Here is a 27039-nt window from a genome sequence, read left to right as displayed (position 1 = left end):
GCATCTGACAGCCCTTTTTTGTAGAACGAATACTGAATTTAGTAATTACTGACTACAGAAGCCCCAAAAGGCAATTCCATATCTCAAGTGCGACTCTACCAAGGAAAAATACACAGTAGTGGCTGAGGATAGATTTGAGTTCGTTAGAAACAACTCGAACTGCATAGCAGCCTGATGCAATTTTTTTTTATAAATTTTTTATATGCTCATCAAATTTTAATTTATCGTCTATAAATACACTTAAATATTTTGTGTGAGTTTTGTTAACTATAGCGTGATTTTCTATAAGTAAGTCGTCAAAATTGAGTTTAAAGCAGACTATGTTCGTTTTATTTGTGTTGAAACATAAGGAGTTTGAATCGCACCACTGTTTAACCCTATAGAGATCCAGGGTTATGATGTCTCTGATTCTCTCATTATGAAGTTCTTTGCTTTCATTTTTCCTAAGTTTGCAGTTGTTGCAGGCATTAACAAAGCCAGTTCGATTTTCGGCACTGGGATTTTTGCGCCACTGCCGATAGGTGAGATTTTTGGAGGCGACAGTTCGTTCGCAATTTCTGTTGAACCAAGGTTTGCCGTTAGAAGGTCGTTTCATTGAAAAATGAATATATGCATCCATAGATGATAGAATAACTTTCGTGACTTCAGAAGCACAAGTTGATGGATCTTTAGAGCTGAAACAAACATCTAGCCAAGGGAAATTTCGGAAATGGTCTCAAAGATCCTTCTATTCAGCTGATCTGTAATGCCAAACTTTGCGGGGCTTAGATTGTTCCCCAACATTCATCGGTAACTCACTCAACACTGAAATGAGTTTGTGGTCAGAAGATCCCAATGAGACCTTACGGTGACTGTGTAAATTTCTGGATTGGTTGTTAGGTATAGATCCAGAAGACTGGCATATTCTCCATCACGGTCAAGAATCCTAGTTGGCTCATTTTTAATCTGAGTAAGTCCGCTGCTTATTGCAAAAACCTCAGTTTTCGCGATCTTGTTCGTCGTTGATATTTGAAAATTTGAGCCATTCGATTTTGTGGACATTGAAGTCACCGAATATGGAAATTGGGGCACTGGTATGATTGATTTGCAGAAAGTCAATGGTATTTGCCATGGTATCGCTAGGTGTCGATGAACGCAGCATATGAATTTGGTGATCGTATGTGATATTAGTTTGAATCACATAACATCGAAGTTTCTGGGTTCCAGCATTTCCTCCCGTTGACAGCAGAGATCATTTCTAATAAAAAGAAATATTCCAAAAGTTATATTTGAATCGGGAGTGGAAATCATAGCCGAGATATAGAAAATTGACGAGGTTTGTTGTAGCACTGACTTTGGTTTCCTTGAATGAAAGAAAATGAGGACTATCTGATTGCAGATGTTGGTGCACTGAGTTTATATTTGATTTGAGTCCTCTGATGTTACAGAAATCGATTTTGAAGTTGCCAGTGGGGCTCTTAGCATCTGCAGTTACCATGCTATTTCCCTGAAGACTGATGTTAGGAAGACCCTGCTAACCGTCAGAAATAGTAGTTTCCGAATAACTTATGCAGGATGATGCCTTTGAATCGGCTCCCACACGGAGATCTCATTGGGGAGCTATTTTACCTCCTAAGAGCGTCATCATGCATTTTTTCTTATATTCCCACCCTTGAAACCGGAAACAACGGCACAGTAACGAAACGTTAGCACGAAAGCAACTTCACGCTGCCTAACGGCTTGGCGACGAGGTTCGGTGGTGCGAACGACGAAGCGGGGAGCGAGGCGACCATTCGCGCGACACCGTTTGCAGGCCACGGGAAGTCACGTTCGCCGTCGCGGCCAATAGTCCGACAGCGAAATGTCTTTATCGAAATTATTTCTATATTGCTTGGAAAGTGATAGTTTTTTGGTTCAAGACCTAATATTTTGAAGAGATTGTGGAGTACATGATTTGAATAAGAACCAGGTTAGGTTAGGTTAGGTTAGGTTAGGTTATATATGGTTATATATGGAGAATTCCACAAGAAGTACGAGAAATACAGATTATATCCAGAAAAATGTTTTGAGTATACCAGAATGAGTATTGAAACCTTCGATTATATTGTTATGAATATTCAACCAGAATTGGAGAAAAAAGTTGATGCGAATAGAATTTAAGTGCCGCTGAAAAATTATTTTTGACATTGACTATCTTTGCCCAAAATGTTATCAGCTAATTAAATGTTACCCTGTATATTATTATTTCATGAAATAAAATCACTTTCAGATATTTATGTTATTTATTGCAAAAATCTAATTTATATGACAGTAATTTTTCGTACAACTAAAACAAAAAACAACTGCAAACTTGTAGTTGACGGTAGAATGAATGATGAATTTCTAACTTTTTCATCAGTCTTTTATTCAGCAATAAAAGTCTCGGTCTAAACTCGTTTGATCACTGCACTATTCGGCGCGACTACCGCTCGACTCCGTGGCTCGCGCCGCGCTGTACAGATTCATGCATTTGTTTTGCTCGCCGGCCGCGCCGCAAGTCGCCCACGCGATTCGCTCGGTACATTTCGCCGGTCGCCGTTGCGAGTGGCTTCATAAGTACATTCCTATGCGTTTGTTACTGTCGCTAGACGCTTCGCCGTTCGCACCGCGCGAATATTCGCATCGGCGAGTATCCCGTGGCCAGGCTGTAATTCGTTGCGATGGTATCTCACCGGTTTATGCCGGGTGGGACCAGCACCTACCATCTACAAGAATCGTATACCTATATTGCTTTGCTGATGACAGCACAATGGTCTCGTCATTCCACTTGGATTCCAGGAAATTGGCTACGGAAGCACATCTTCACCGGCAGCAGGAGGTTGCAAATCTTAATGAGGACCTAGAAGTGATTTCGAATTGGGGTAAAAGTAATGAGGTTCAATTCAATGCCACAAAAACCCAGGCATCGATTTTCTTCAAGAAGATAATTGTCTCCGAACCGGATAAAATAATGTCAGGTCAGACAATCCCACTTTCTACTTCGATAAGTTTGTTGGGGGTTGAAATGGACACCAATATGTCTTGTCACAATTATGTCGCTGGAATTGCAAAGGGTGCTCCTCAAAAGCTTGGAACACTGCTCCGGACCAGAAAACTGTACATACCTCAGCAACTTTTGATGCTTCATAAAGCTCAAATCAGACCATAACTTTTTCAAAAATTGACTTTTTGGTATCTTTTTCTAATTTTTGATTTCATTATATGAATTTTCCGTAAAAATAGACAAAAATTTCAACATGATAAAACTCTATGAAATTATGGCTTTTTTGAATAAAACCGTTATTTTTTCGTATTTCGCCATTTTTTATTTTTTTTCACAAAAATGTTTTCAATTATTTCCGCTAATCCCAGAGTGGGCCGATTTAACAAAAAATGTTATTCAATTGGAAAAAAAATTGTATAATTTTCACAAATGAAAATTTTGTTTTCACAAACATAACAAAATAAATGTAATTAACGATTTCAAGGTATTATATTCTCAATTGAAAGGTTTAAGCTACAATTATACTGACTATTATTAATGATTGATACAGTTAACATATGGTTTTAAAAATAATGCAAAAAATCATTTATTAATTTCCTCTCTGGCGTTCGAATATCTTACAAATTCTATGTTCATGCGAGCTTGAAAAGTTTTTAACATATAAACAACCATTTTTATCCGGAATTATACAGTGTCGTTGTTGAGAACCCAAAAAACAAAGATCGAACATTATGGGTACTTTCTAGACATTATTTGACGTTAATCTGTACTTATAAGTGTGAAAGTCACCTAACACTAATTTATCTCTGTTTCTCCGTACTGGTAAGTCCTAGAAAGCTATAATGCTTCTTAAGTATAAGATGTGTACTAAGAAAGGATTCCCAAACATTCCTACTGTCGAGCCCCCGTGGGATTAAAGGGACGCGTTTACATATAAAAGTTACCTTCTCGTCACTGTTTCTCTGTATCGCTATATTTTCAGAGACTGAGATTTGGTATGTAGATTAGTTCCATATTGTAGATGTGTAGTAAAAAAACGTTTTTCAATATTTCAACTGGGCACCTCCTTCCCGGGGATAAAAGGGGCGCGTTTACATATGAATGTATGTAGGTTCGTTTTATGTTGTATAGATGTGCAATATGAAAAGATTCTTGAATATTCGAACTGGGACGTCCCCATAAAAAGGGGGGCGATTACATATGAAAATTACTTTTTCATCACTGTTTCTTCGGAGGCTGTACAATTTGTATGTAGGATAGTTTTATTTTGTAGATGTGCAGATTTTCAAATATTTCAACTGGGGCTCCACCTCTGGGGATAAAAGGGGCGCGTTTACATATGAAAATTACCTTTTCATCACTGTTTCTCCGTACCCCTATATTTTCGAAAGCTGAAATTTTCTATGTTGGGTCATTTTATGTTGTAGATGTGCAATAAGGAATGATTTTCAAATATTCTAACTGGGGCGCTAGCCGCGGGGCGTTCTTAAAATAAAGTTACCTTTACATCGCTGTTTCTACGGACTGCTATATTTTCGGAAGCTGAAATTTTGTATTTAGTATTTCATCAGTTCGGACTTCCATTGTCTAATATAATATAAATTGATTTGAAATTCTTGAAAAATATGAAAAATATCAACCAAAAATAACAATTTGTATTTGACCAAAAAAATTTAAATTACAAAGAAATAATATAAAACCAAACAACCAAAAATCAAAAATTGAAATAATAATAAAAGCTGAAAATTAAAAATTATTAACAAAAAATGAAAAATTAAAATTAAAAGATTCCAAATCAAGTTATATCACGACGTTTCGATTGTTAGTATCCACAATCGTCTTCGGGTGATAACTGGACTTATTCCGATAGTCATCTTCATCTTCATCTCAATCAGGTTAGAATCTTTTCCCTTACTGTCTCTCGTCAGGAGGACGAGTGGTTCATAACTTAGAGTGTTTTGGTGACAATTTATAGGCCATTCGAGTGCTTTCACCTATCCCCTCTTCTCTCTCTCCGCTTCATTGGTTTTAGCCGGAGATGACCGTTTGGCGGGGGTTGGTCGTTTTTCGTTTGATTAGAGGTTTCCATATGTTACGTATATCTACGCTAGCTTGACTAAATGCGTTGTTGGACAACATATGCGCGGCTTCTTTGTAAGTAGGTTCATTTTATGTTGTATTGATGTGTAATAAGAAAAGATTCCTAAATATTCGAACTGGGACACCCCCACTGGAGATTAAAGGGGCCCGATTACATATGAAAATTACCTCTTCATCACTGTCTCTTCGGAGGCTGTAAAATTTGTATGTAGGATCATTTTATTTTATAGATGTGCAGTAACAAAATATTTTTAAATATTCCAACTGGGGCTCCCCCTCTGGGGATAAAAGGGGCGCGTTTATATATTGAAATTACCTTTTCATCACTGTTTATCCGAAGGCTGAAATTTTATATGTAGGTTCGTTTTATGTTGTAGATGGGGCAACAAGAAAGGATTTTTGAATATTCCACTTAGGGTGCCAGCCGCGAAGGAAAATGGCGCTTTCATAAAATAAAGTTATCTTTTCATCACTGTTCCTCCATGCCTTTGAATTATCGTTGGGTAAATTTATATTCACTATCAGCATTGCACCTGTGCGGATCCGTAGCGGGTCGCTTTTAAAATATATTCTATTTAATTCTCTTTTTCCAACAAAGTGAGCCAATGACGGCTGATGACAATATCAGCCGTTCGACTATCATGTTCAACATAAAGGTTTGGTGCAAAAAGCCAACTCGATTAAACTCAAAAATTTCAGTGAGAGAATTGATAGACGGGACTTTTGAAACTGATGATATTTTCTCTTTTTATTTCAGTGGTTCTCAAATAAACCTGTGCAATGGCTCTTCTTCTCCCACCATCACCAGCTCCATTGCTTTACGAAAAGTTCCAAACAGCAGTCCCAATGGCAAAAGGCCCATGATATCTCTCACTCACCTACCAAAAAGGATTCCGGTGAACGTCCAGTTCAACGATCTCTCCTATTCCGTATCAGAGGGCAGAAAAAGAGGTTACAAAACAATTTTGAAATGTGTCAATGGCAAATTCAAATCGGGAGAGTTGACGGGCATAATGGGGCCATCGGGAGCCGGAAAAAGCACACTTATGAATATATTGGCTGGATACAAGTAAGTAAAATGGAAGTTATTCAATTGTTGTATCCCGAATAAACCACGTTTAATCGATGAGAGTGTGTGCAAATTCATAATTTTCGATATTTCGCTATGACGAACTCAAGTAGGTCCAATTAATTTAGTCGAAAGTAATACCACATGATCCCAAAATGTTATCGATAAATTTTCATCTTTTTAAGAAAACTGATTTGGCAATGAAACCTCCATGATAAAACTACGAGTCCAAAGGAAAAGTGGTTTCATCTATTGCTGGTTTCTCGACTGATATTGATCAAATATTTTGGGTCGCGTATTTTTTTCGATTTCAGGCAAATTCAGAACAACGTTAAACATAAAATAAGAAATTTTTCAAAAAGTAATTGGCTAACATAAAATAGACTGAATTTGACTTCCGTTTAAAAATTCATCTCTTTCATGGTCACAAAACGCTGTAGTAGAATGATAGATAACTGCAATAAAAAATTTATCGCGCCAGTGGAAAGAAGAATCTGCTATAGTTCAATAGACTTTTGTTTTGCATGTTTTGATGTATGGAAAAATCAAATTGAGCTTCAAACGTGTTTTTCTAAAAATTACAATTGTTTCATATTCTGATCACAAATTACATTTTTAAGAAATGTTTTTTTTTGAGAATTGAGGTCATTGGTGAAAATTATGATTTTCAAGAAATTAATTATTTTAAAATAATATGTATTGCTCAATGATGCATTTCTTATTATGAAGAAAAGATAATTGAAACTTTCTAAGTTTTTTACCACTTTCAACACTATTTCCTACCACGTAGTAATGGCTACATCCATCAATTTATTTATATTAATCAATAATAAATATTGTTATAAATAGTAAATTTTTGTTATAACCTTTACAGTTTTTTTTTCGCGGAACTTTACTTTATTCAAGAGTTTTCTGTATGCCATTCCGAATCGAATGACACCCCAATCATAATTGAAGGAGAAGGACGAAAAATCATTGAAAAGAAATTTGTTACTAAGATAGAGGTTCTAATTTTGGGTGGAGTAATGATGAGATAGAAATGTACGTATATTTTTTAATCAGTTTAGAAAATGTGCTCAGAGTAAAAAGAGTCAATTCTAGTGTCTTCAAAACCAAAGTCTTAAAAATAAAGCACTCTAATAGAGCGATATATTTATTCATTTCCTGTCCTCTCTGGAAAAGGTTTAAAGCCAAACACTAATAAAATTGATATTAACGGTGATTAAAAAAAAAGGTTTCCTAACAATATAGAAAGTGTTATCACGTTATGATTGAAAAAAATCGAATATAATATATTATCAGTGTTTCCTTACTGATATTTGTAGTTATAAGAGGATTTTGAAAGATTGGAATTGTATCAATTTTGATAACATATTTATTCAAAATATGAGAATGGGTACTCATGCACTAATAATAGTCGTACGTCAGAGATAAAAAACGCCTCGTATCGGGGTTGTCCTCTCACAATTCTCGTGACTCGATACATTGTTAGACGACGATATTTTCTACGAATTAACTAAAAATAAGTGTAATCGTAATTGACTTTCATTCTCTGATAATAAAATGGCATTTTCCACTTCAAAAATGGTTGCTGCGGTCAGGTCCTATATCCGAAGCTCCTTCCCATTCAAAGGGTTCAGAGGTTCACTCCTCACAAACATGAGTCCGTGAATCATGTGTCCTGAAAAAAGGTAGGGAACCAAGAATGATGATAGCCTTCTACTTGTATCCGACTGAGATTTTTGACTTTTTGAGGCATTCCGGTATGATCTCAAGATTCGACAGTGAGAAGGGCACAATGGACTGATTATTCCAAGGACCAGATGATAACGTAGCACTTGTATCGTTGTATCGATACAAGTTAGGATCACATAAACTTGACATACAACAGCAAAGGTCATATAGGTTTCAGGCGGTTCCTAGTAAGCCCAGCATCTGGTATGAGGAACCCCAACACCCTTCAAACAAATACTGTTATTGATTGTGTTAAATGTGAACAATTTGACAATCATCGTATGTGAACTAAGTCAACTTACGCGGTTTTTTGGCGGCAACCTCAATTATTTTTTCTAAGAAAAAAAGCGAATGTGCTTAGACCACACGACTTGAGTGAGACTTCTTTAGCTCCATATATATGTATGTATGTGTATATGAATAAATAAGTACTATTTGATCATTCCCATATTGATTTCAATTTAAGAGCCACCGGTAGACAGCTGTTTCAGTCTAATATTTCTATGCGCCTTAAGTTTGATACATCCATCCATAAAATCAAATTAAAAAAAACTTTAATCCTTCCGAGCAAAAAGTTCTGATCCTTCTAAATATTTCTCTACAAAATGATAGTCATGTAACAGAAGAGCTAGTACACGCTGAATATGGTACAAGTAGAATAATTGTCTGCGTTCAATTCCTGCAACTTTGGCACTTACACAAGTTTAAACGTACTGGAGTGTTACAACAAGAACCTCACTTATTAATGAGAAAACAAGATTTTCTTGAAAAAGGCATTAAAATATTTTTTGTCCCATGTTATATGAACTATTTTTTTAGAAAGGACCCACTCTAAATAACAATTTATCAATCAATAAAATACTATTCATTTCCAACTTTTTATTTATTGCCATATAATAGACACTTTCTGAGAAACTTCAAACTAAAAAGTTGATCCTACCTCAGCACCACTACCTAAGCCCTTAAGCATACCCAAGCAGCTAGATTGACTTAGCTCGCTTGATTCCACAGAGTTTGCGGGAAATAAACTTCTAGGGGTGAGCCCTTGTGGGTTCCAAGAACTTTTCTGCTCCAGGCTTAACACCTATTGGTGGAAAAAACTATCAATATCACTATCACCGCCAGAACCAGAGTTTTCAACACATGGAGGGACGGATAACAGTCAAAGGGAGAAGCGTTTTCATCCCCAAAATCCGAGATTTGTAGGTTTCTAAAAATAACAAGCCTATAACACGCTTAAATTTGTATTTGAACCTGTTCATCGGTGGATATATAACGCAGGTGACGCAAGGCATTTTATACAAGGCAAGGCATTTTATACAACATCGCATGCCTTGTAGTACCCGACAAAATAGTGAGATGCCTTCAACAACTGAAACCACTCTGGTGTACTCAATTTACCATACCATCTGGTCAGGTCAGAGTCAAAACAGAGTGGCTAACTTTCAGAACTGGTGTATTTCCAGACGATTTCCTCGGTTCTCTTCTTTTCTGCATCTCCGAAATACTCGAGGGTATAACTGTGGCACCATCGGAAACCTGGGGCATAAGGTCGCCGGTTGTTTTTTATGGATGATCTTAAACTTTATGCCTAACTGATTTCCATCAGTCTTTGGAAGTGGTGCAAGACTACACGCATGCTATTGTATAGCACTTAAATATATAAAGGAGAAGTACCTTACTTTCTGTGTATTGCTGGAGAAGTAGAACACCTAAAACAATACATTATTGATCTAGTCAAAAGACCTTGTATTATCATGACTATAGCCGATATACAACTATCTCCAAGGCTACTGGAATTTAGTGCAATTGCACAATAATGGCATAAAACATAATTTCAACGCAGTACAAAAAAAAATTATCATTAATGTCATGACAAACATCAAAAGGCAAAGTTCTTGGGCAGAGCTTTGAAGTAGGTAATCCACAGATACATATTTCGAATTTTACATAAACGAATTTTACAAAATGTCGTATTTTTGTTGCAGGACATCTAACTTGAGTGGTAGTGTCTTAATTAATGGCAAAGAACGCAATCTGAGGAGATTTCGAAAATTATCATGCTACATCATGCAAGACGACTGTCTCTCCCCGAACCTCACAGCAAAGGAAGCAATGTGGATATCAGCGAATCTCAAGCTAGGCAAAGGAATCACTCGGTCGGAAAAAAAAGTAGTAATAAATGAAATCATGGACACTCTAGGACTTGTGGACTGTAAAGACACGAATTCAGAAAGTTTGTCAGGGGGACAGAGAAAACGGCTATCGATCGCTTTGGAGCTTGTGAATAACCCTCCGGTGATGTTTTTTGATGAACCTACCAGCGGTTTGGATAGTTCTTCGTGTTTTCAGTGTTTGTGTCTGTTGAAATCATTAGCGGCCGGTGGAAGGACGATAATCTGTACGATACACCAGCCCTCCGCTCGACTTTTTGAAATGTTTGACCTCCTCTACATGTTAGCTGAGGGTCAGTGTATTTACAGAGGTCCAGTGACAAATCTAGTACCTTTTTTGTCCACCATGGGGCTCGTCTGTCCGAGTTACCACAATCCAGCTGACTACGGTAAGTAGTCTTCACTTGGTGCCTTATCAAAGTGTATCTCAACAATTGATGGTTTATTATAATATAATATAAACATACATTTATTATTTTTAAGAAATTATTTCTTTTCAACAAACACATTGTCATGGGTTCACTGTTTCAGTATGTTTCTTCCATGACCTTCCAGTTCTGTTTTCCAAGGGTTTTGACGATACTGACAGATGCCTGGAGATATTTATAGATCAAGTAACCTACCTGCTGACGTACAATGAATCCACTAAAATAAACATCCACCAATAACATACCTCTTGATTTTAATGCACTGTTGAGGAATTAAGCGGTCAGCTGAGTTCTCTTCATTTCATAGTCAAACACTTGAATGGCTAAAGCTTAGTTTGGGATTGAAATTGGCTCAATAGATTATTTATGAATTCTCATTGTTTTTGACTACATTCCTTTGATGCTAACTAAAAATGAAGCAGCTAGAAATGAAAGTTCAAAAAAGATGATGTTCTAAAATACTTCATATCCCATTCGTTCATTCCACAGTGATACTACTTCCCAGAACAGCAAGGCGAAACTATTGAATTGGGAATGTTCACTTATCTTAATAGTTTTTAGCATGGATCCTTGCCTTATTCAATTCAGAAGGATTGAAGTAGAAATCCGAAGGTTTCATCAAGACCTCACAAGCTGCATATAGTGTAACATCCTCCACCCCCTTCTAGTCTAATTATAAGCGTCTCAGTCAGTCCTTGCTGAGACTTCAAGATATTACTTACGTTTACGCAGTCAACGCATGTAACACTGAAGGTTGCCGCAGTAACAGATGAAACGTTTGGTACAATTTCCTATCGACCACCGTCTACCCTCCGGCTGTGAAAGCCATGTTCTTATATTCTTTCGTTGTTCTCATTATATTTCGTAATTACAGTGATGGAAGTGGCATGTGGAGAACACGGAGACTACGTACAAAAATTGGTAGTTGCAGTAAACGCAGGACGATGTGATGTTCATTCATCACCAGATCCTAGCAAATCCAGCAAACGTGCTTCTAATGACATCACGAAGGAAGGTGGCTTTTTCACAAACGGTGGTGGAGACACACTATCTTTGCCGAATGGCTCAGCAAAAACCCCAACCACCCCTGCCACTTGCACAACATCGCTATTGGATTCGTCGGAAAAAATTTCGATGCCTGAAAAAAATGGTAAGTATTTTATATTTGTTTAGATTTCTCATCGATCATACATTTTTCAGATAGAACATCAATGTGTTTAGTTAGTTAGGCAGTTAACCTCACTCCCCTGTAACGATTATAAAAACACGACCTCAAGTGTTTTAGTTACTGTTGGTTTGTTCAAAGATACATAGAAACCCTAACGTTTTTACAGATTTTTGTCAAAAACTCTCGACGCGAGAAATGAAATTAAGCCAACTTTGTCGTGGGTATTTTCTTCCGATCTTTAATTTATGAACCATAATAAAAAAAAATGTTTTACCTAATATCGGTGTATTCTAATGTAAACAACATTGAGAATTGAATGACAACTTGACATTCTCAAGCTACGTCACTTAAATAGTAGAAGTTCTCTTTATTGTGTAGTTACTGGAACAAAACTAAGAACGTCATTTTGGACTGTGTAGGTAGACTAATTTGGGGAAAACAGACAACTAGAAGTGGGGTCTGGCATTATAGGGACACTACAACTTACATAAACGAGTCGCTTTCTCAAACATTTTGAGTAAATGTTATCACTCAAAATGATCAATATCATTTTGTTGACATGATGGAATGAGATAATTAAATGAATTATTTTTACATAGAAAATTCCCAATTTATTACAGCTGGTAGCATTGCAGTGAAATTGTTTGAATTAATTCATCATTATAATTTTGAGGTCATCGAGAAGAAAGAAGAAACAATCCTAGGTTAGTTTCTAGTATAATCCTTTGTCCATTAACAACACCATTATCCGTTACTCTCAGAAATACTGCATTCTGTTGGGTAACCCGTTTGATATCGGAACTGTAAAAAAATCGTGAACCACATAAAATCCATTTCTCAGTTTTCAATTTCGAACTAGAACGTGAGACTAAATAAAAAATTGACTTCAACAAAAGTTCGAACACCATTAGGTTGGGTTAGGTTAGGTCCTAAGTGAGTGGGTTCATTCGACCCTCCACCGCAACCCGCAAGGGTTTATTGTGGCTCACACCTATTCAAACTAGACCAAATAAACCCAGCTCCTTAACGAAGCTGATAAGGTTGTATGGTGAGTGGTCTTACAGGTCAGATGGTAAGACTACCGCTATGCCGAACTCTAAAAACCTGATTCGGTCCCCAGCGGGGCAGACACAAAGTGTATGCTCTGCCGTTTCATCGTTAATGAGGTAGTCGGATAGTCAAGGTGATACCCACGACAACCTTCCCATATGAGGATTTTTGCACGTCTGCTATGCCTTAGATTCAACCGTGCAGGGCTTTTTCGCCTCTGGTTTTGGTGAATCATCACTTGAGCGCAAACATTTGTTAACCTGCTCATGAGGAGTTTGTTCCTCCACCTAAGACAGATTCTGCGTACGCCGCTCAAAAATTTGCTGCAAAGCGGTTTCATAAGGTCCCCCGCTTTTGAGGAGACGACTCAGTCATTTCCTGGCTGCACCACCAAACTTTTTTTTAGGTTCAGTTATTGAATCAGGAGTTGAAGAGTTGAAAAGCTCTCGCTCTTGATCTAAATTCACAGGGAGGTCAGTTGGAGTCGTAAGTTCGACATCCATCTCCTCTGTAGACTCAGCGTCAGAAAGAATTTTTAAGTTTACTCTGTCCATTAAAGTCCCACGAGTGGCTAGGGAAAGTTATGGCTAGGGTTATGGCTAGGGAAAGTTATGGAATAACAGAACCACAAGTGATTCTGTCATTGCCGTATCCAGCGGGGCTATGTGGGAGCAGGTATCCGATGGCCGGTTATTTGCTCAACCACCACATCCCATGCCAATGCACTCGCCAAAAACAGCATCCACACTGGTTCAGGCAGTAAAAGATGAACAAGGACAGCCAACCCACCATTAACTTGCATACAATGGTATAACCAATGATATCGGAACTGTAAAAAAAATCGTGAATTACATAAAATACTTTCGAACTAGAAAATGACACTGAATAATGAAAATTGACTTTATCAAATGTTCTTCAGTATAGTTGGCTTGGCTGCACCTAGTAGACTTTTGATTTCAAACGTCCCCAAGGAAAAAAGTCAAGTGGGGTTAAATCAGAGTAATTGGATAGCCAGTCTGTAGACCATTTTCTTTCCATCCATACAATTATCGAGAAACTTTCGCACTGGTACTACACAATGAGGAGAAACCCCATTTTGTTAAAAAATCACATTTCCCAACTACACCTAATGGTACTTTATATTGTCGACTTCAGATTGTTTATAAGTTCATAAGCCAAAACAGTTTGTATATTTCCCAAAAACGTCAAAGAAAAATTTTAGTTCAATGTAAACCGTTATTATCAAAAGTTGGTATTGATTTTTACTTTAACATTTTTTATAACTTCCATACACCAGCATAATTTCTGTCTGGAAGTTTTGTACCAAATTAATAAATAACAATTTTCAATTTCAATTTTTTTCAGGATTTCCCACCACTGGCTTTCAGCAGTTTATTATTTTGCTCAAAAGGAGCATGTACACGATTCTTGTCGACAAGACTTTAACCAGGATGAGATTAGCTTCACATCTAGTGATAGGATGTTTGATAGGACTGATTTATTACGATATTGGCCATGATGCTTCCAAAGTGCTAAGTAATGCTGGCTGTTTATTCTTTTGCGTTATGTTCATGATGTTTTCTTCGATGATGCCGACAATTCTAACATGTAAGTTTACTTCATATGATCGATGTATTCATAGGAGTCGTGGACAATAACTTTCGAAAAATTATAGTCATAAGGCATTACATTCATTCCCAAGAAACTACAATGGTTCATACAGGGAATTATTTATACAAGAAATATTCATATATAAATACACTTACATAACTTCAAAGGGAGTTATTTCAGAATTAATAACAACAATTTCAGAATTAATAACAAATAAAAAACAATATGAATATGATATTGAGAATTATTAAAACAAATTGTTTTTCAATGCTTGAATTTAAAGGGGTATATTTTTTTGTATAAAAATGGAGAAGTAGAAAGTGAAAACCTTTCTTTCCCAAGAATCGTTTAATGCTATTTTAAATTTTTCTCTATTGGAAAATTGTTCAACATCATCTGGTAATTCATTATATGCAATCATTCCTTTGTGAAATATAGATTTTCTGGAAAATGCAGATTTGAGATTTTGTGTTAACAGATTATTGAGCTGTGTTATTTGATGATAATGTAAATTTCTATTATATGTAAGTATAATATCACTTGGAGTCTGTGTGAAAAAATATATGTCCTACTATATATCCCATATACAGTTATCAATAGTTTTAGTTAAAATATGGTTGTGATATAAATTTTGGCGAGACTAAAAATTACACCATCCCCGAAAAACATCTTACTTCTTATATACCTAATATGAACAGATGGATGGTTATCGGTTATGCAATTTTAAAAAGGCCGATATACAATTCTAAAAAAGGACTTGCCGAAAAAATAAATGGTTCAATATTGAAATATTAGATGTCAAAAGACTTCGTCAATGATCAATCAATAAATCTGTTTCTAATTGAATAGAGCTGGTCGATATTTGATGAAAATCCATATTGAAACTAATTAATACAGTTGAGCGGTAAATAAATTGAATGCAAGAGAGCGCCCAAAAAATGTTTCTTTTGTGTATGGGCAACCATGATATTGTTTCACTAAAAACGTGTATAATATCAATATAAGAATAGGGTAGGAATACCCTATTATGAATTGCTTGAAACTCACAATTTTTGTAGTCTCGAGGTAAGGCATAAATATTATTCATTTCTCTTTTATTCAAAATCATAAACAATGTCATTACCTGCTCTCAGTTGTTACTTATATTGAATTTTTGGGTTCCTGGTGTCACCTTTTATCTCAACACTCCGCGAACAAATATAATGAAAAAATCCCCAATTTATACAATGTGTGACACCTTTTAATTCTGTTAGTCGTGTCCTACATTTATTCAACTACCAGATGATACAAATCAAAAGACATTTCTTAGCTAACTGACAATTCTGTTTTTATTTAATTTTTTTTTATATAGATTCACAAATTATATTATGTAGGTACATATTTGTAAATGCCACTGTTTCTCCCTATTCTGTAATTGGCTTCATTCTGTAGAATAGTTTATGAAATAAATAAATAATAAAAATGAATAGTGTTGAATCTAATGAAGCATAATTCAAATTTGTTAAATAATAAATAAAGGAACATAAATGATAAAAGCCATAACAGAAAATAATATCACAGTATAATAATTTCATTACTTACAATAATATTGATTCTTGGCTCACTCTTGGGTCTTACCTTTTAATTTGTGATTTCTAACACGGGTTGGACAATAGGAAAAGAAAGTCGATCGTCCGGCCTTGCTGTTTGAACCACCGGTTTACACAGCGGTCGATGGAGTGTGTCGAGCAAATCACCCACGTCAACCCACCAGGCTACGGAATAACACCAAAGAAAGAATATTTTCGAAACAACTACTTTTATGTGAACTTTGAATTATACAAAACACAATTTTCCCATTCAGTTTGTACTCCAAACGTTCGTTATGGAATTGAATCAGTTATCATTCACCGCATTGCTACACAATATAGTATAAGAAAGACGTAAAATTTCACTTACATGGAACTGTGTAATCGTCAATGGCGGGAATCAATGTTTCGAATTAAGACACTTGCATTATTGCCTCTTCAGCACCAATCTGGATAATATTACAAGATGAAGCACTCAATTCATTCATAATATTAAGACATAATATCGTAATGTAATGATTTACTACATAACTGTCTTGTTCCGAAACATCGATGTCCGCCATTGAGGATGATAGTGTTCCATGTAAGGGAAATTTTATCTCTTTCATATAGTAAAGTGTGTAGCAATCCTGTAAGTGATATCTGATCCAATTCCATTACGAATGTTTGTTTATATGAAAGTAGTTGTTTCTTCCCATTTATGTCTGAAAGTAACTTCTATGCTTGATCTACACAGCTTTGAAATTATTTTATTTTGCAGTTGATTCCATTTTTCCTTTTGGAAGTTTCTCACATTTTTTGGTATAAAGATGGAGTCGAAACCTTTCTTTCCCAAAAATTATTCTCTCCTGAAAATATACTCCTTTTAATCCAAACAAGAGATATATTTCATAGTAAATGAGATTTACAAACATTTCAAAATAATTCAACAATTTTTGTAAGAGTAACCATATCTTTTAAAGTACCTAAATGGGATAAAATGTGATTTTCAAAAATAATATGTTTCATGTGCTTTATATGTCGAATTGTAAATCAAACTGTCAAATCTAGATATTACCATTCAATAAATTTTTTAGACTCACAAAGTATTTGTGTTCGATATTATAATGTATTTTTTCAATTTAAATTTTTCATAGAAGTTATTGAAGTTCTGATTTTTTTTCAGTTCCTCTTGAAATGTCGGTGTTTGTCAGAGAACATTTAAATTATTGGTACTCGCTGAAAGCATATTATTTGGCTAAAACTTTAGCTGATATACCATTTACGGTGAGTTATCAGATGAGTAAATTGTTCCTGTCATCACTAATTGTATAAATTTCAGCTAGCTTTAACGACTAGCTACATAATTGGGGTATATTTCATAACTTCACAGCCTTTAGAAGCAACCAGGTTCGGGATGGTTTTAGGAGTTTCTGTTCTGATAGCACTGGTTTCTCAAAGTTATGGCTTACTTGTAGGCGCTGCTTTCAAAATCGAGGTAAGTATTTGCCTGTCACATCTTATAACAACCACTGAAGAATAAATTCAAATAAAAAATGATATGATATTATGTGTTACTTTTGCAACGGCATACGTGGACTTTTCAAAAAATAGGGTGAATGTTCAAATTTTGCGGGCTATGTATATTCTATTAGCGATTTTTCAATTTTTTCATGTTGGTACATACACTCGTCTTGAATATATGTTCACAAGTTTCAGGTGTTAAGCATGTTTAGTTTGTTGGTTTGAGGCATGAAAGTTAGAAATGTTTCGCGTGTTCGACGCTTTTCTGTGTAAAGAAATGGAATTGATTGCTCAAAAACACTTGAAATGTTGATAGTGGCGTACGGTGATTGTACTCTGAGCCAGAAAACTGTTGACAAGTGGTACAAGCTTTTCACAGAAGGTCGAGAAGATGTTAATGACGATGCTCGCACTGGATACTCCAGCACATCAATAACCGATGAAAATGTTGAGAAAGTTAAGAAAATTGTTATGGAGAATCGTTGAATGACTATTAGAGAAGTTGCTGAGGATATCGGCATATCGGTTGGCTCATGCAATGCACTTTTTTCTGAAATGTTGGTCATGAAGCATGTGGCAGCGAAGTTTCTTCAAAAATTTCTGAAATTTGTCAAAAAAAAAACGCCGCACAAGCATCACTCAGGAATTGTTGAATGGCGTCAACAGCGATCCAGATTTACTTAAACTGGTAAAATCTGTTTAAAATCTGTTTTTCCGTTAATCAGCTATCGCTTCCATACTCAGAAGTTGAGAAACTTGTGCGAGCTAAGTACTAACGAGGTCATACCTTTTAATGTGTGATTCCTAACACGGACGACGAATCATGGTGACGAATCATGGGTATATGGTTATGACATTGAAACCAAAGTCCAATCCCCACAATGGAAGAGCCCAAGAGAGTCAAGACCAAAAAAAGAACGCGCCAATTTCGATCAAATATCAAGGGTTTGATCACTGTTTTCTTCGACTACCGTGGCGTACTGCATCTGGAGTTCTTGCCACATGGTCGTACGGTCAATAAGGAGTATTATCTTGAAGTTATGTGCCACTTGCAATACGAAAAGAACGTCTGGTATTGTGGGAAAACAATGCATGGCTTTTGCATCACAATAATATACCTGCCCACTTGTCATTGCTTGGTTGTAATTTTTTTACCAAAAATAACAACGTATGCCTCAACCACCGTATCCACCAGATTTGCCCCCCTGCGATTTTTTCATTTTCCCAAGACCCATGAAAGGACAGCGTTTTGCGACGATTGGATGAATCGCCGAGAAAGCTCAAGACACAAGTATATTATATGTAAGTGGGGGCTACTTTGAAAAAAAAATTTGAAATTGATGAATAAATAAATATTTTTTATAAAAATTAAAATTCACCTTATTTTTTGAACAGACAGTGTATATTATCAACATCTAACCACGTGTATAAGTGATTTTGACGTCCCTGACTAAATCGTATACTGTTTGAAAATGTTTTTAACATTCACGTTAGAAACTGTCAAAATCGAAATTCAACTCTGTATGGTTAACGCTTCAACAAGAAGCATACATGTTTATAAGGAATATAAAAAGAGACAACAAATGAATATAGAGAAAATAACTTTTGTAAAATTTCCACCAAGATTTTTATTCATTACGACCAGTTTCGGTTTATTAAACCATTCTCAAGTAAACTGACGCAGTTTGAATATGAATTTCTACAAAATACATAGGTCATCAATCGAACAAGATAACAAATAACATGTAACTGTAACAAGTTAAAAAAATGCATGCCATAGAACCAGATAAAAGCCAAAAGTGTTTCTTATTCATTAAATTTTTTTTTTATAGATATCAAATATTTTGATACAGTGTTTTGAATTTAGTGGCAAATTCTTGATGTATTCGGGTCAGTATCTGTGATCTTGAAATCCAAATCAGGCTAGAAATGCAGAACATGTCAGAGATTGGTATATTGTACGAGTACCTCTTGTCTAGCAAAGTTCTCGGTAAGAGCGAAATAAAGTGCAGCGCCAATTTCCTTCTTTTATCATAGGCATGCGCTATTATAAAAACGAAATTAAATATATTATAGAAGATTTTATGGTAAGTTACTTATAACCAACTAAAATAATAACAGCGAATAAATTAAACACAATATCAATTTCCAATCGTTTATACTAATACGATGCCCGTGGTACCTTCGAATCCTTCGATACTACAGCACTGAACGCGTTTAATGAGAATCTCATCCTAAGAGCGGTTGAAGGCCCCCGGCAACTCGGGCGTATCACATGGTAAGAGAGCCTACTGGTTGTATTATTTTACTGGGCTTCAGACTCACGTTGATTCCGTTTCTCATGTATTATTTTGTATACAGTAACATATAACGTTCTTATGAAATTTTTAAAATACCTTTTGTGGCCCACAATGTAGCAACTTGAGGCAACTTGTCAAACATTTTTAGAATCACCTTAACAAGATAAGTCGAAAAATTAAAAAATAAATAGGGTCTTTTCTTTAAAGAACGGCGATTACACCAATACTCGAAGGCATGCACTCTGTAAGACACATTGTATAATAAAAGGAAAAAAAGAATACTCTCTTGATAATAATAGCAATGTAACAATAAACTTCAATTCTAAATTATCTCAACATATATTACTTGGAACTATTATGTAATGACATCACAATGTTGTTGTTAAAATAATAGAAACTGTAGTTGCTACTATCTACAAATATATTTTGATATTTTCAGGGAGGGGTGTTCCTAGGACCAATCACCACCATACCTATGGTTCTCTTCTCAGGATTTTTTGCAAAACTGGATGACATCCCATATTACCTAAAATGGCTACCGTATATGAGTTACCTAAGATATGGGTTTGAAGGAAGTATGATCGCTATTTACGGTTTAGGAAGACCAAAATTGGAATGCAATGCTGAATATTGCCCTTTCAAATATCCGAAGACTTTCTTAAGCCACATGGCTATGAAAGACGATATGAGAACATATTTGATAGATATAGGAATACTGATATCTATTTTTGTGATACTGAGAATATGCATTTATTTCGTTCTTAGAATTAAGTTACTTCAGATCCGGTGAGAAGTGGAAAACTAGTGTGTTGAATTTTTTTGAGGGATGTTGAGTCATTCGCAAAAAGTCATCTTGCTCGTACCGAAGTCTTATATCAGGGTATTGGTGTTCAGTTCAGTAGGTACAGATACGGAACACTATTATGTATAATTATAAATACATAATTTCTAAGTATCGGTTTCAGTTCGAAAAAATTGAAATCTTCGATTTCGTAGACCTTTTTTCTTTCTATTACTATCCACTCCCGTGGATAGTCTCACTCATATTGGTCCGACCTACCTCTATTATAATGAATCGATAACTAAAAGTGTATATGAACTAGTATGTGCTTTAGAAGAAGTAGTAAGTATATAGAATATTATCGACAATATTTGGAGCGTGCTCTCTCACCGCGTTCTACGACTATTTTGCCTGAGCACTATCCATTGACATTACAAGAAAGTTTACTCCTACTATTTTATATTTCATAGAACTCTACAATAATTATTTCAATTTATACTTTTCCTGAATATGCGTATGGTTCGATAAGTGAAAAACTACACAGTAAGCTTAAACGATACTTAATGAATAGAATTGAAATTTGACATTTTGTGAATAAAACATTATGTCCCGGTGCTCCACCGGGACAAGAATATCTTCTAAGTGTTTCAATCCACACATTTCGAAGAGGATGAAAGAAATATCAACCAATCTCTTCATTGTTAGATTTTCACTAAACAGTTTTACAAAAACGCAACTCACGTTCCGCTATACAATAGTGTCCTCAGTAAGACACGCCTGAAGAAGATATTGTCTGGCGAAACATGTGTTGCGTTTTGGTAAAACTGTTTAGTGAAAATCTCACTATAAATTTTTTTTGAATACGTTGTGAATTTTCATCAAGTATCGGCCGATTCCATCTACCAGTTTATTTGAAGAAAAGCCTCAAGGTTTGAAAAAATCGGTATAATGAGTAGATTTGTAAGTAGACAATTTGGGAAGAAATCAATGACATTCTAGTTTCTCACTATAGATCAATAATATTTTCTATATATTTGAATCTACCTATTTTGAAGAAAAGCTTCAGGGTTTCTTGGCACTCATGTTCATATGTTTTCTACATGATTCATTGATATTATTGCTAGTTTAATATCTAAACGAATTTAAATGTTGGCCTGATTGTCTTTTCATAGAAATATCGTAAGTTGCTTAAATTGCGATTGTGTTTGAGATTTTAAAAGCAGAGTGCCCCTAGTTTCAGGTTAGCCGATATTTCACGTTTTTTCACTGAGAGAATTTCAGATGGTATTGAGTAATTTTTCGCTTCAGAATCATGAGCATTATATTGCAAGAATTAAGTAACCCTGTTTATATTGCAAGAAGCAACTGATCCTGTTTGAATTATCCTAGAATAATGTTTTTTCCTGAAATTTCCGAATTTTATTGTATTGAATCATCCCATATTCAAACAAGTGTGAGAACTGTAAGAGAGTTGAAATAAAATCGCTTCTTTTTTAAATACCTAATAAATTAGGAGATGGGTACACTGCACTTTGTTGGTAAATACAATAGTCCTTCTCAAGTGGAGAAACTTTACTTGTCCAGTCAATTCATAGAGTCAGATTCCCTCAATGGGACATGTTGCAAATTGTCAAAAATTTCGTGTTATGGGATCAGTTGATCAGGCACTAAAACTTGAGAGAGAAGTTGAAGAGATAGCCGATGACATTTTCCATGGTGAATGAAATTTTCTTATAAATTATCAAATCAGCGATACAATGATATAACTTTCTAATAGAAAGAAGAGATTCACAAACGTGGTTGGATAACATCTCTCAAAAATATTCAAAATTAAATAAAATTTGTAGTCGCATCTTCCTTTTGACACGTTAATTACTTGTAGATTGCATAATAGAACATTTCATTATTTGTGATGGGATTCTAATATTTGCTACGGTTTTTTTTATTTGCTGGTCCATAAAAAAATCCGATAAATTATAATTCTCGTAAAATCATTGAAAAACTGACACTTCTCAACCAACCCCTACCAGAATTCTATTCCTAGTACAAAATGAGATTCCAACCAGGAACAATGAGATTTTAGGTTAGTTTTATAGGAATCCTATGTAGAATTTATTTTAATTCAAATGTTGAGTTATTTTTTTTGATGTGATATATACTGTGGTTAATTTTAGTGATGGGTTTATGAAATTTAAATTGTGATCACTTCTACAGTAAAGGCCTACAATTCACATGGATCAAAATATTTATTTATATTCCATATGCTACCAATAGATGAGACAGTATTAATATTAGTGTATAATCACATGTATAATACTGTACATTGAATGTTTAAAATACCTTTACTCTATATCATTGCTTTTATTAGTCGTTTAATAGTATCAAATAAATAAATACTTGCAATCAATACTCATAATTTTGTTTCGTGTATGTTTGCAAATTCACACGATTGCAATGTTTATTTTTATTTATGTACATATTCAGACAAATACATTTTTATACCTATAAAATATGTTTCTTTTCTTTCTCGCACTTTTGAATAAATAAATCCCAAATGCAATGTTTCTTTGAAAGTGATTGACAATGAAAATGATTTGAAATCCCTGAAAGACCTATAACAAACCTAAACAATCGAAACATCGTGAAGTAACTTGGCTTGAAATCTTTAAATTTTCATTTCTTTTTTATTGTTCAATTTTCAATTGTACTTTCATTTTAGGGTTTAGGGCTCAATATAATTGTTATTTTCAGTTTTTAATTTTGATTTTATTTATTCTTTCAGGGTTTTCAAATCATTTTATATCATTTCAGACAATAGAAGTCCGAACTAATGAAATTTACCCAAATGCACTATTATACAGTGTGACCCATTTTTAATGGAAACACCCCTCTAAAATTTGAAGTTGTAAATCGATTTTAATATTTTTTTTTAAATGTCAAGTACTAAAAGGTCTACTTTGGGACAAAATTTGAAATGTTTATTAAAGTTTCAGGGCATACTACGATATTTTTTCTTAGTCAAAAATCGGGATTTTTTTATTGAAAAAATCACTACGCCACTGGATTCGAAGTGCCTCTAAATAGGTGTGGCCAAAATTTCATGAAAAAATATTCATTATTAACAAAGTTATGACAACTCAAAAATTCGAAAACTCGCACAGCTAACAGTCACTATATATCATTTTTTTTATGATTTCAACAATAAAGTGCCGCCAGATGAAAAAAAAAACAGCGTAAATATTTTTAGTGAAAATAACGGAATTACATTCACACAATTCAACTACCAATGAAGCAAAAAATTTTAATAAACAACTAATAACTAATTATTGAAATGTTTCGATTCAGTGCAACAATTAATTCTAACTCATATTCTAGTAGCCTCTACTAATCCACCACGTATTTCGATACATGTGTCGTAGCGCTAACGAATGTTTCTGATTACGTTCCTTAGTTCTTGAGGGCTAATATGTGCACATACCTGTCGAATTCTTGCACAAAGTTCATTTCTATCTCTTGAGCGGTTTTTGTAAACCTTTTGTGTGAGAAGTCCCCAGAGAAAAAGTCCAAAACTGTGAGGTCTGGAGATCTGGGTGGCTACTCTATAAACGGACTACCACAGCCTATCCATCGGTTTGGAAAATGTTCGTTAAGCCATTGCCTCACAGCTCTGGCATAATGAACTGAACACCCATCTATCTGGACAATTGAATTTGATCGTTCATTGATTGGCAGCTCGTGAATAGCATCCCAAAACTCTGTGTTTAAAAATTCTAGAAACCTCTGCGCATTAATGTTTTCCTCAAAAAAAAAGGACCAATAATTCGTTCGTTCAATATCCCACACCAGACGTTGATTTTTTGGGAATACTGGCTTTTACAGTTTATTACCCAGTTAGGATTATCCGCTGCCCAATAGCGACAATTCTGTGATGACACTACTCCATTTGTAGTGAAAGTAGCTTCGTCGGTATATAAAATATTTTTTAGGAAATTTCTATTGTTTAAATATTCCCCTTGGGCCCATAAACAATATTCCAGGCGTCTTGCTTCGTCGTGTGTAAAAATTCTTGCTTGAAAGGTTTAATATTCTTCGCCTTGAGACATCTCCGAATAGTTTCTCATGGAATATTCAAATCTAAAGTGGCATTCCTTATACTGGCATTACGATTATTTCCGAAATAATCTAAAATGATTTGATCATTCCTGTTTCGTCTTTGTACAGGATTACTTTCTAACATCATTTTTGATACTGCACCAGTTTCATTGAATATTTTATTTATTTTATTTACCGTACCGCAGCTAATACAAGGACGATCTGGATGTCTCTCATTAAATACTCTACAAAGCTCTCTAGCACTTCTAACGTCATCTCCCGAAAGGCGTACAATTTCAATGTTCTCTCTTACGCTCAATCTTGCAGCCATGACACATAATAATTCGAAGAACTGTAAAGTGAATATTGTCGACAATAGTAAACTTGAATCTTTCACAAGTGTCAAACTGTAATATCATTTCCATGGCAACTAAAATTTAAATTGAAATATTAGGTCTTAGTTTTAGTTAATTTGCGTGAAAACTTGAATGTAATTCCGTTATTTTCATTAAAAATATTTACACTATTTGTTTTTTTTTTTTTTCATCTGGCGGCACTTTATTGTTGAAATCATAAAAAAAAATATTCTCATGGCTATATCTGTTGATATAGGGTGTTTTTTGTGACTGTTAGTTGTGTGCGTTTTCGAATTTTTGAGTTGTCGTAACTTTGTTAATAATGAATATTTTTTCATGAAATTTTGGTCACACCTGTTTAGAGGCACTCTGAATCCAGTGGCGTAGTGATTTTTTCAATTAAAAAATCGCTAATAAAAAATCCCGATTCTCGACTAAAAAAAAGATCGTGGTATGCCCTGAAACTTCAATAAACATTTCAAATTTTGTCCGAAAGTAGACCTTTTAGTACTAAAATTTCAAAAAAAAATTATTAAAATCGGTTCACAACTTCAAATTTTAGGGGGGTGTTTCCATTAAAAATGGGTCATATAGGTTATTTCAAAAGTTTTGTCTGTTTTAGTGTCATGTGTTTTTATAGCTTCATATTTCAATAAATATTTATTCTACTGTGTCATGATGCTTTGCAAGCGAGCCTGGCGGAGAATGAAAAACGCAGAAGAGAAAGATGATTTCAATATAAGTTTTAAAGGAACAAGAATTCATTAGTTCATCAATATTTTATCATCCATCATAGCCCTGCTCCTTCTGAGTTTTTGACACATTTTGTTAGGTATAAGACAACCTTTATGCCTTGTGAGGAAGGACACGAGAAAATATCTTTCTAACCTTATTTTTGAACACTCTGTTTTCTCGAAACGGTGTATGATCATCTTCAGTCTGTGGTAATACACAAACATAGGGCTCATTTCATCTGTTGAAACGAATGCAATCCTTTTAAGGTAAATATATTCAAATCGATAAAATGATGGAAAAATGTTCAAGGCTGCGCCACCAAAACAAAGTTTTACATCTATAAAATCCTTTTTTTCCAACAGCAATAGAACTAATATCCACGAAATTATCATCTAGGTGTAATCATTCTTTAGTTCATCATTCTCACAATTTCAATCACTGTCATTATCCTAATCAAATTGAACCAATGAAATGATATATTCAAATATGATTGTGACTATAATATGGAAACTTTACATAAATGCTTCTACAGAGATTCGTATGTTCAATTTGATATCATGATTATGATGTTAAATAGACCCTAACTCAACTAAGACAACACAAATGAATATGTAAATCAAATGAAAGTCACTAATATAAGTACAAGAGACCGAAATGAAAAATGGATTGTTAGACATCACTGATTCACATAATCTCTCGAAAATAAGACAACAATCCTTCAATCAAATCTCCCACTTGAATGCCAACCGTATATATATATATATATATATATATATATATATATATATATATATATATACAAATATGAAAGTTATTGAGTGTCTTGATATAGAAACAGAAGTTAATATCGGACATAGCACTCATGAAAGTGGCAAACCATAGACACGTGTTTCGGGCTTTTGGCCCATCATCAGTATGGTGCAGCCAAGTGTAAGGATGGGCAACACTTGGTTACCAAAAGATAGAAATACAAATGCACGGAGCCACCAACAGGAGCCAACCGCACATTTGTGGTTTCAGTTGATAGATCTCGTGTTCACAAGAAAACTATCAAAATCACCACGGAGGCAGCTATAGCTACCTGCGTGACATCCGGGTCCAGGAAATTATACAAATATGAAAGTTATTGAGTGTCTTGATATAGAAACAGAAGTTAATATCGGACATAGCACTCATGAAAGTGGCAAACCATAGACACGTGTTTCGGGCTTTTGGCCCATCATCAGTATGGTGCAGCCAAGTGTAAGGATGGGCAACACTTGGTTACCAAAAGATAGAAATACAAATGCACGGAGCCACCAACAGGAGCCAACCGCACATTTGTGGTTTCAGTTGATAGATCTCGTGTTCACAAGAAAACTATCAAAAT

At 34.9% G+C, this 27039-nt stretch overlaps 1 protein-coding gene across 2 annotated transcripts in view; it reads left to right on the top strand.

The window, feature by feature from the left end:
- The window catches only part of Atet (ABC transporter expressed in trachea), a 69717-nt gene extending 46720 nt beyond the window's left edge, over positions 1-22997 (top strand). For both annotated transcript variants that reach the window (XM_023155798.2, XM_023155806.2), the window contains exons 3-9: positions 5859-6170; positions 9893-10467; positions 11381-11656; positions 14090-14332; positions 17069-17169; positions 17225-17380; positions 20146-22997. In XM_023155798.2, the coding sequence (XP_023011566.1) occupies positions 5859-6170; positions 9893-10467; positions 11381-11656; positions 14090-14332; positions 17069-17169; positions 17225-17380; positions 20146-20496 (2014 nt within the window). In that variant the 3' untranslated portion in view covers positions 20497-22997. The remainder of the gene's footprint in view (positions 1-5858; positions 6171-9892; positions 10468-11380; positions 11657-14089; positions 14333-17068; positions 17170-17224; positions 17381-20145) is intronic.
- The last annotated feature ends 4042 nt before the right edge of the window (positions 22998-27039 follow it).

This window comes from Leptinotarsa decemlineata, unplaced genomic scaffold, assembly GCF_025532065.1.
Source record: "Leptinotarsa decemlineata unplaced genomic scaffold, Ldec_3_MD MMD2_P_RNA_scaffold_6, whole genome shotgun sequence".
In the NCBI taxonomy this organism is placed as follows: domain Eukaryota; kingdom Metazoa; phylum Arthropoda; class Insecta; order Coleoptera; family Chrysomelidae; genus Leptinotarsa; species Leptinotarsa decemlineata.
The sequence above is the reverse complement of the archived record's forward strand: the minus strand, read 5'-3'. Positions and strand labels throughout refer to the sequence as shown.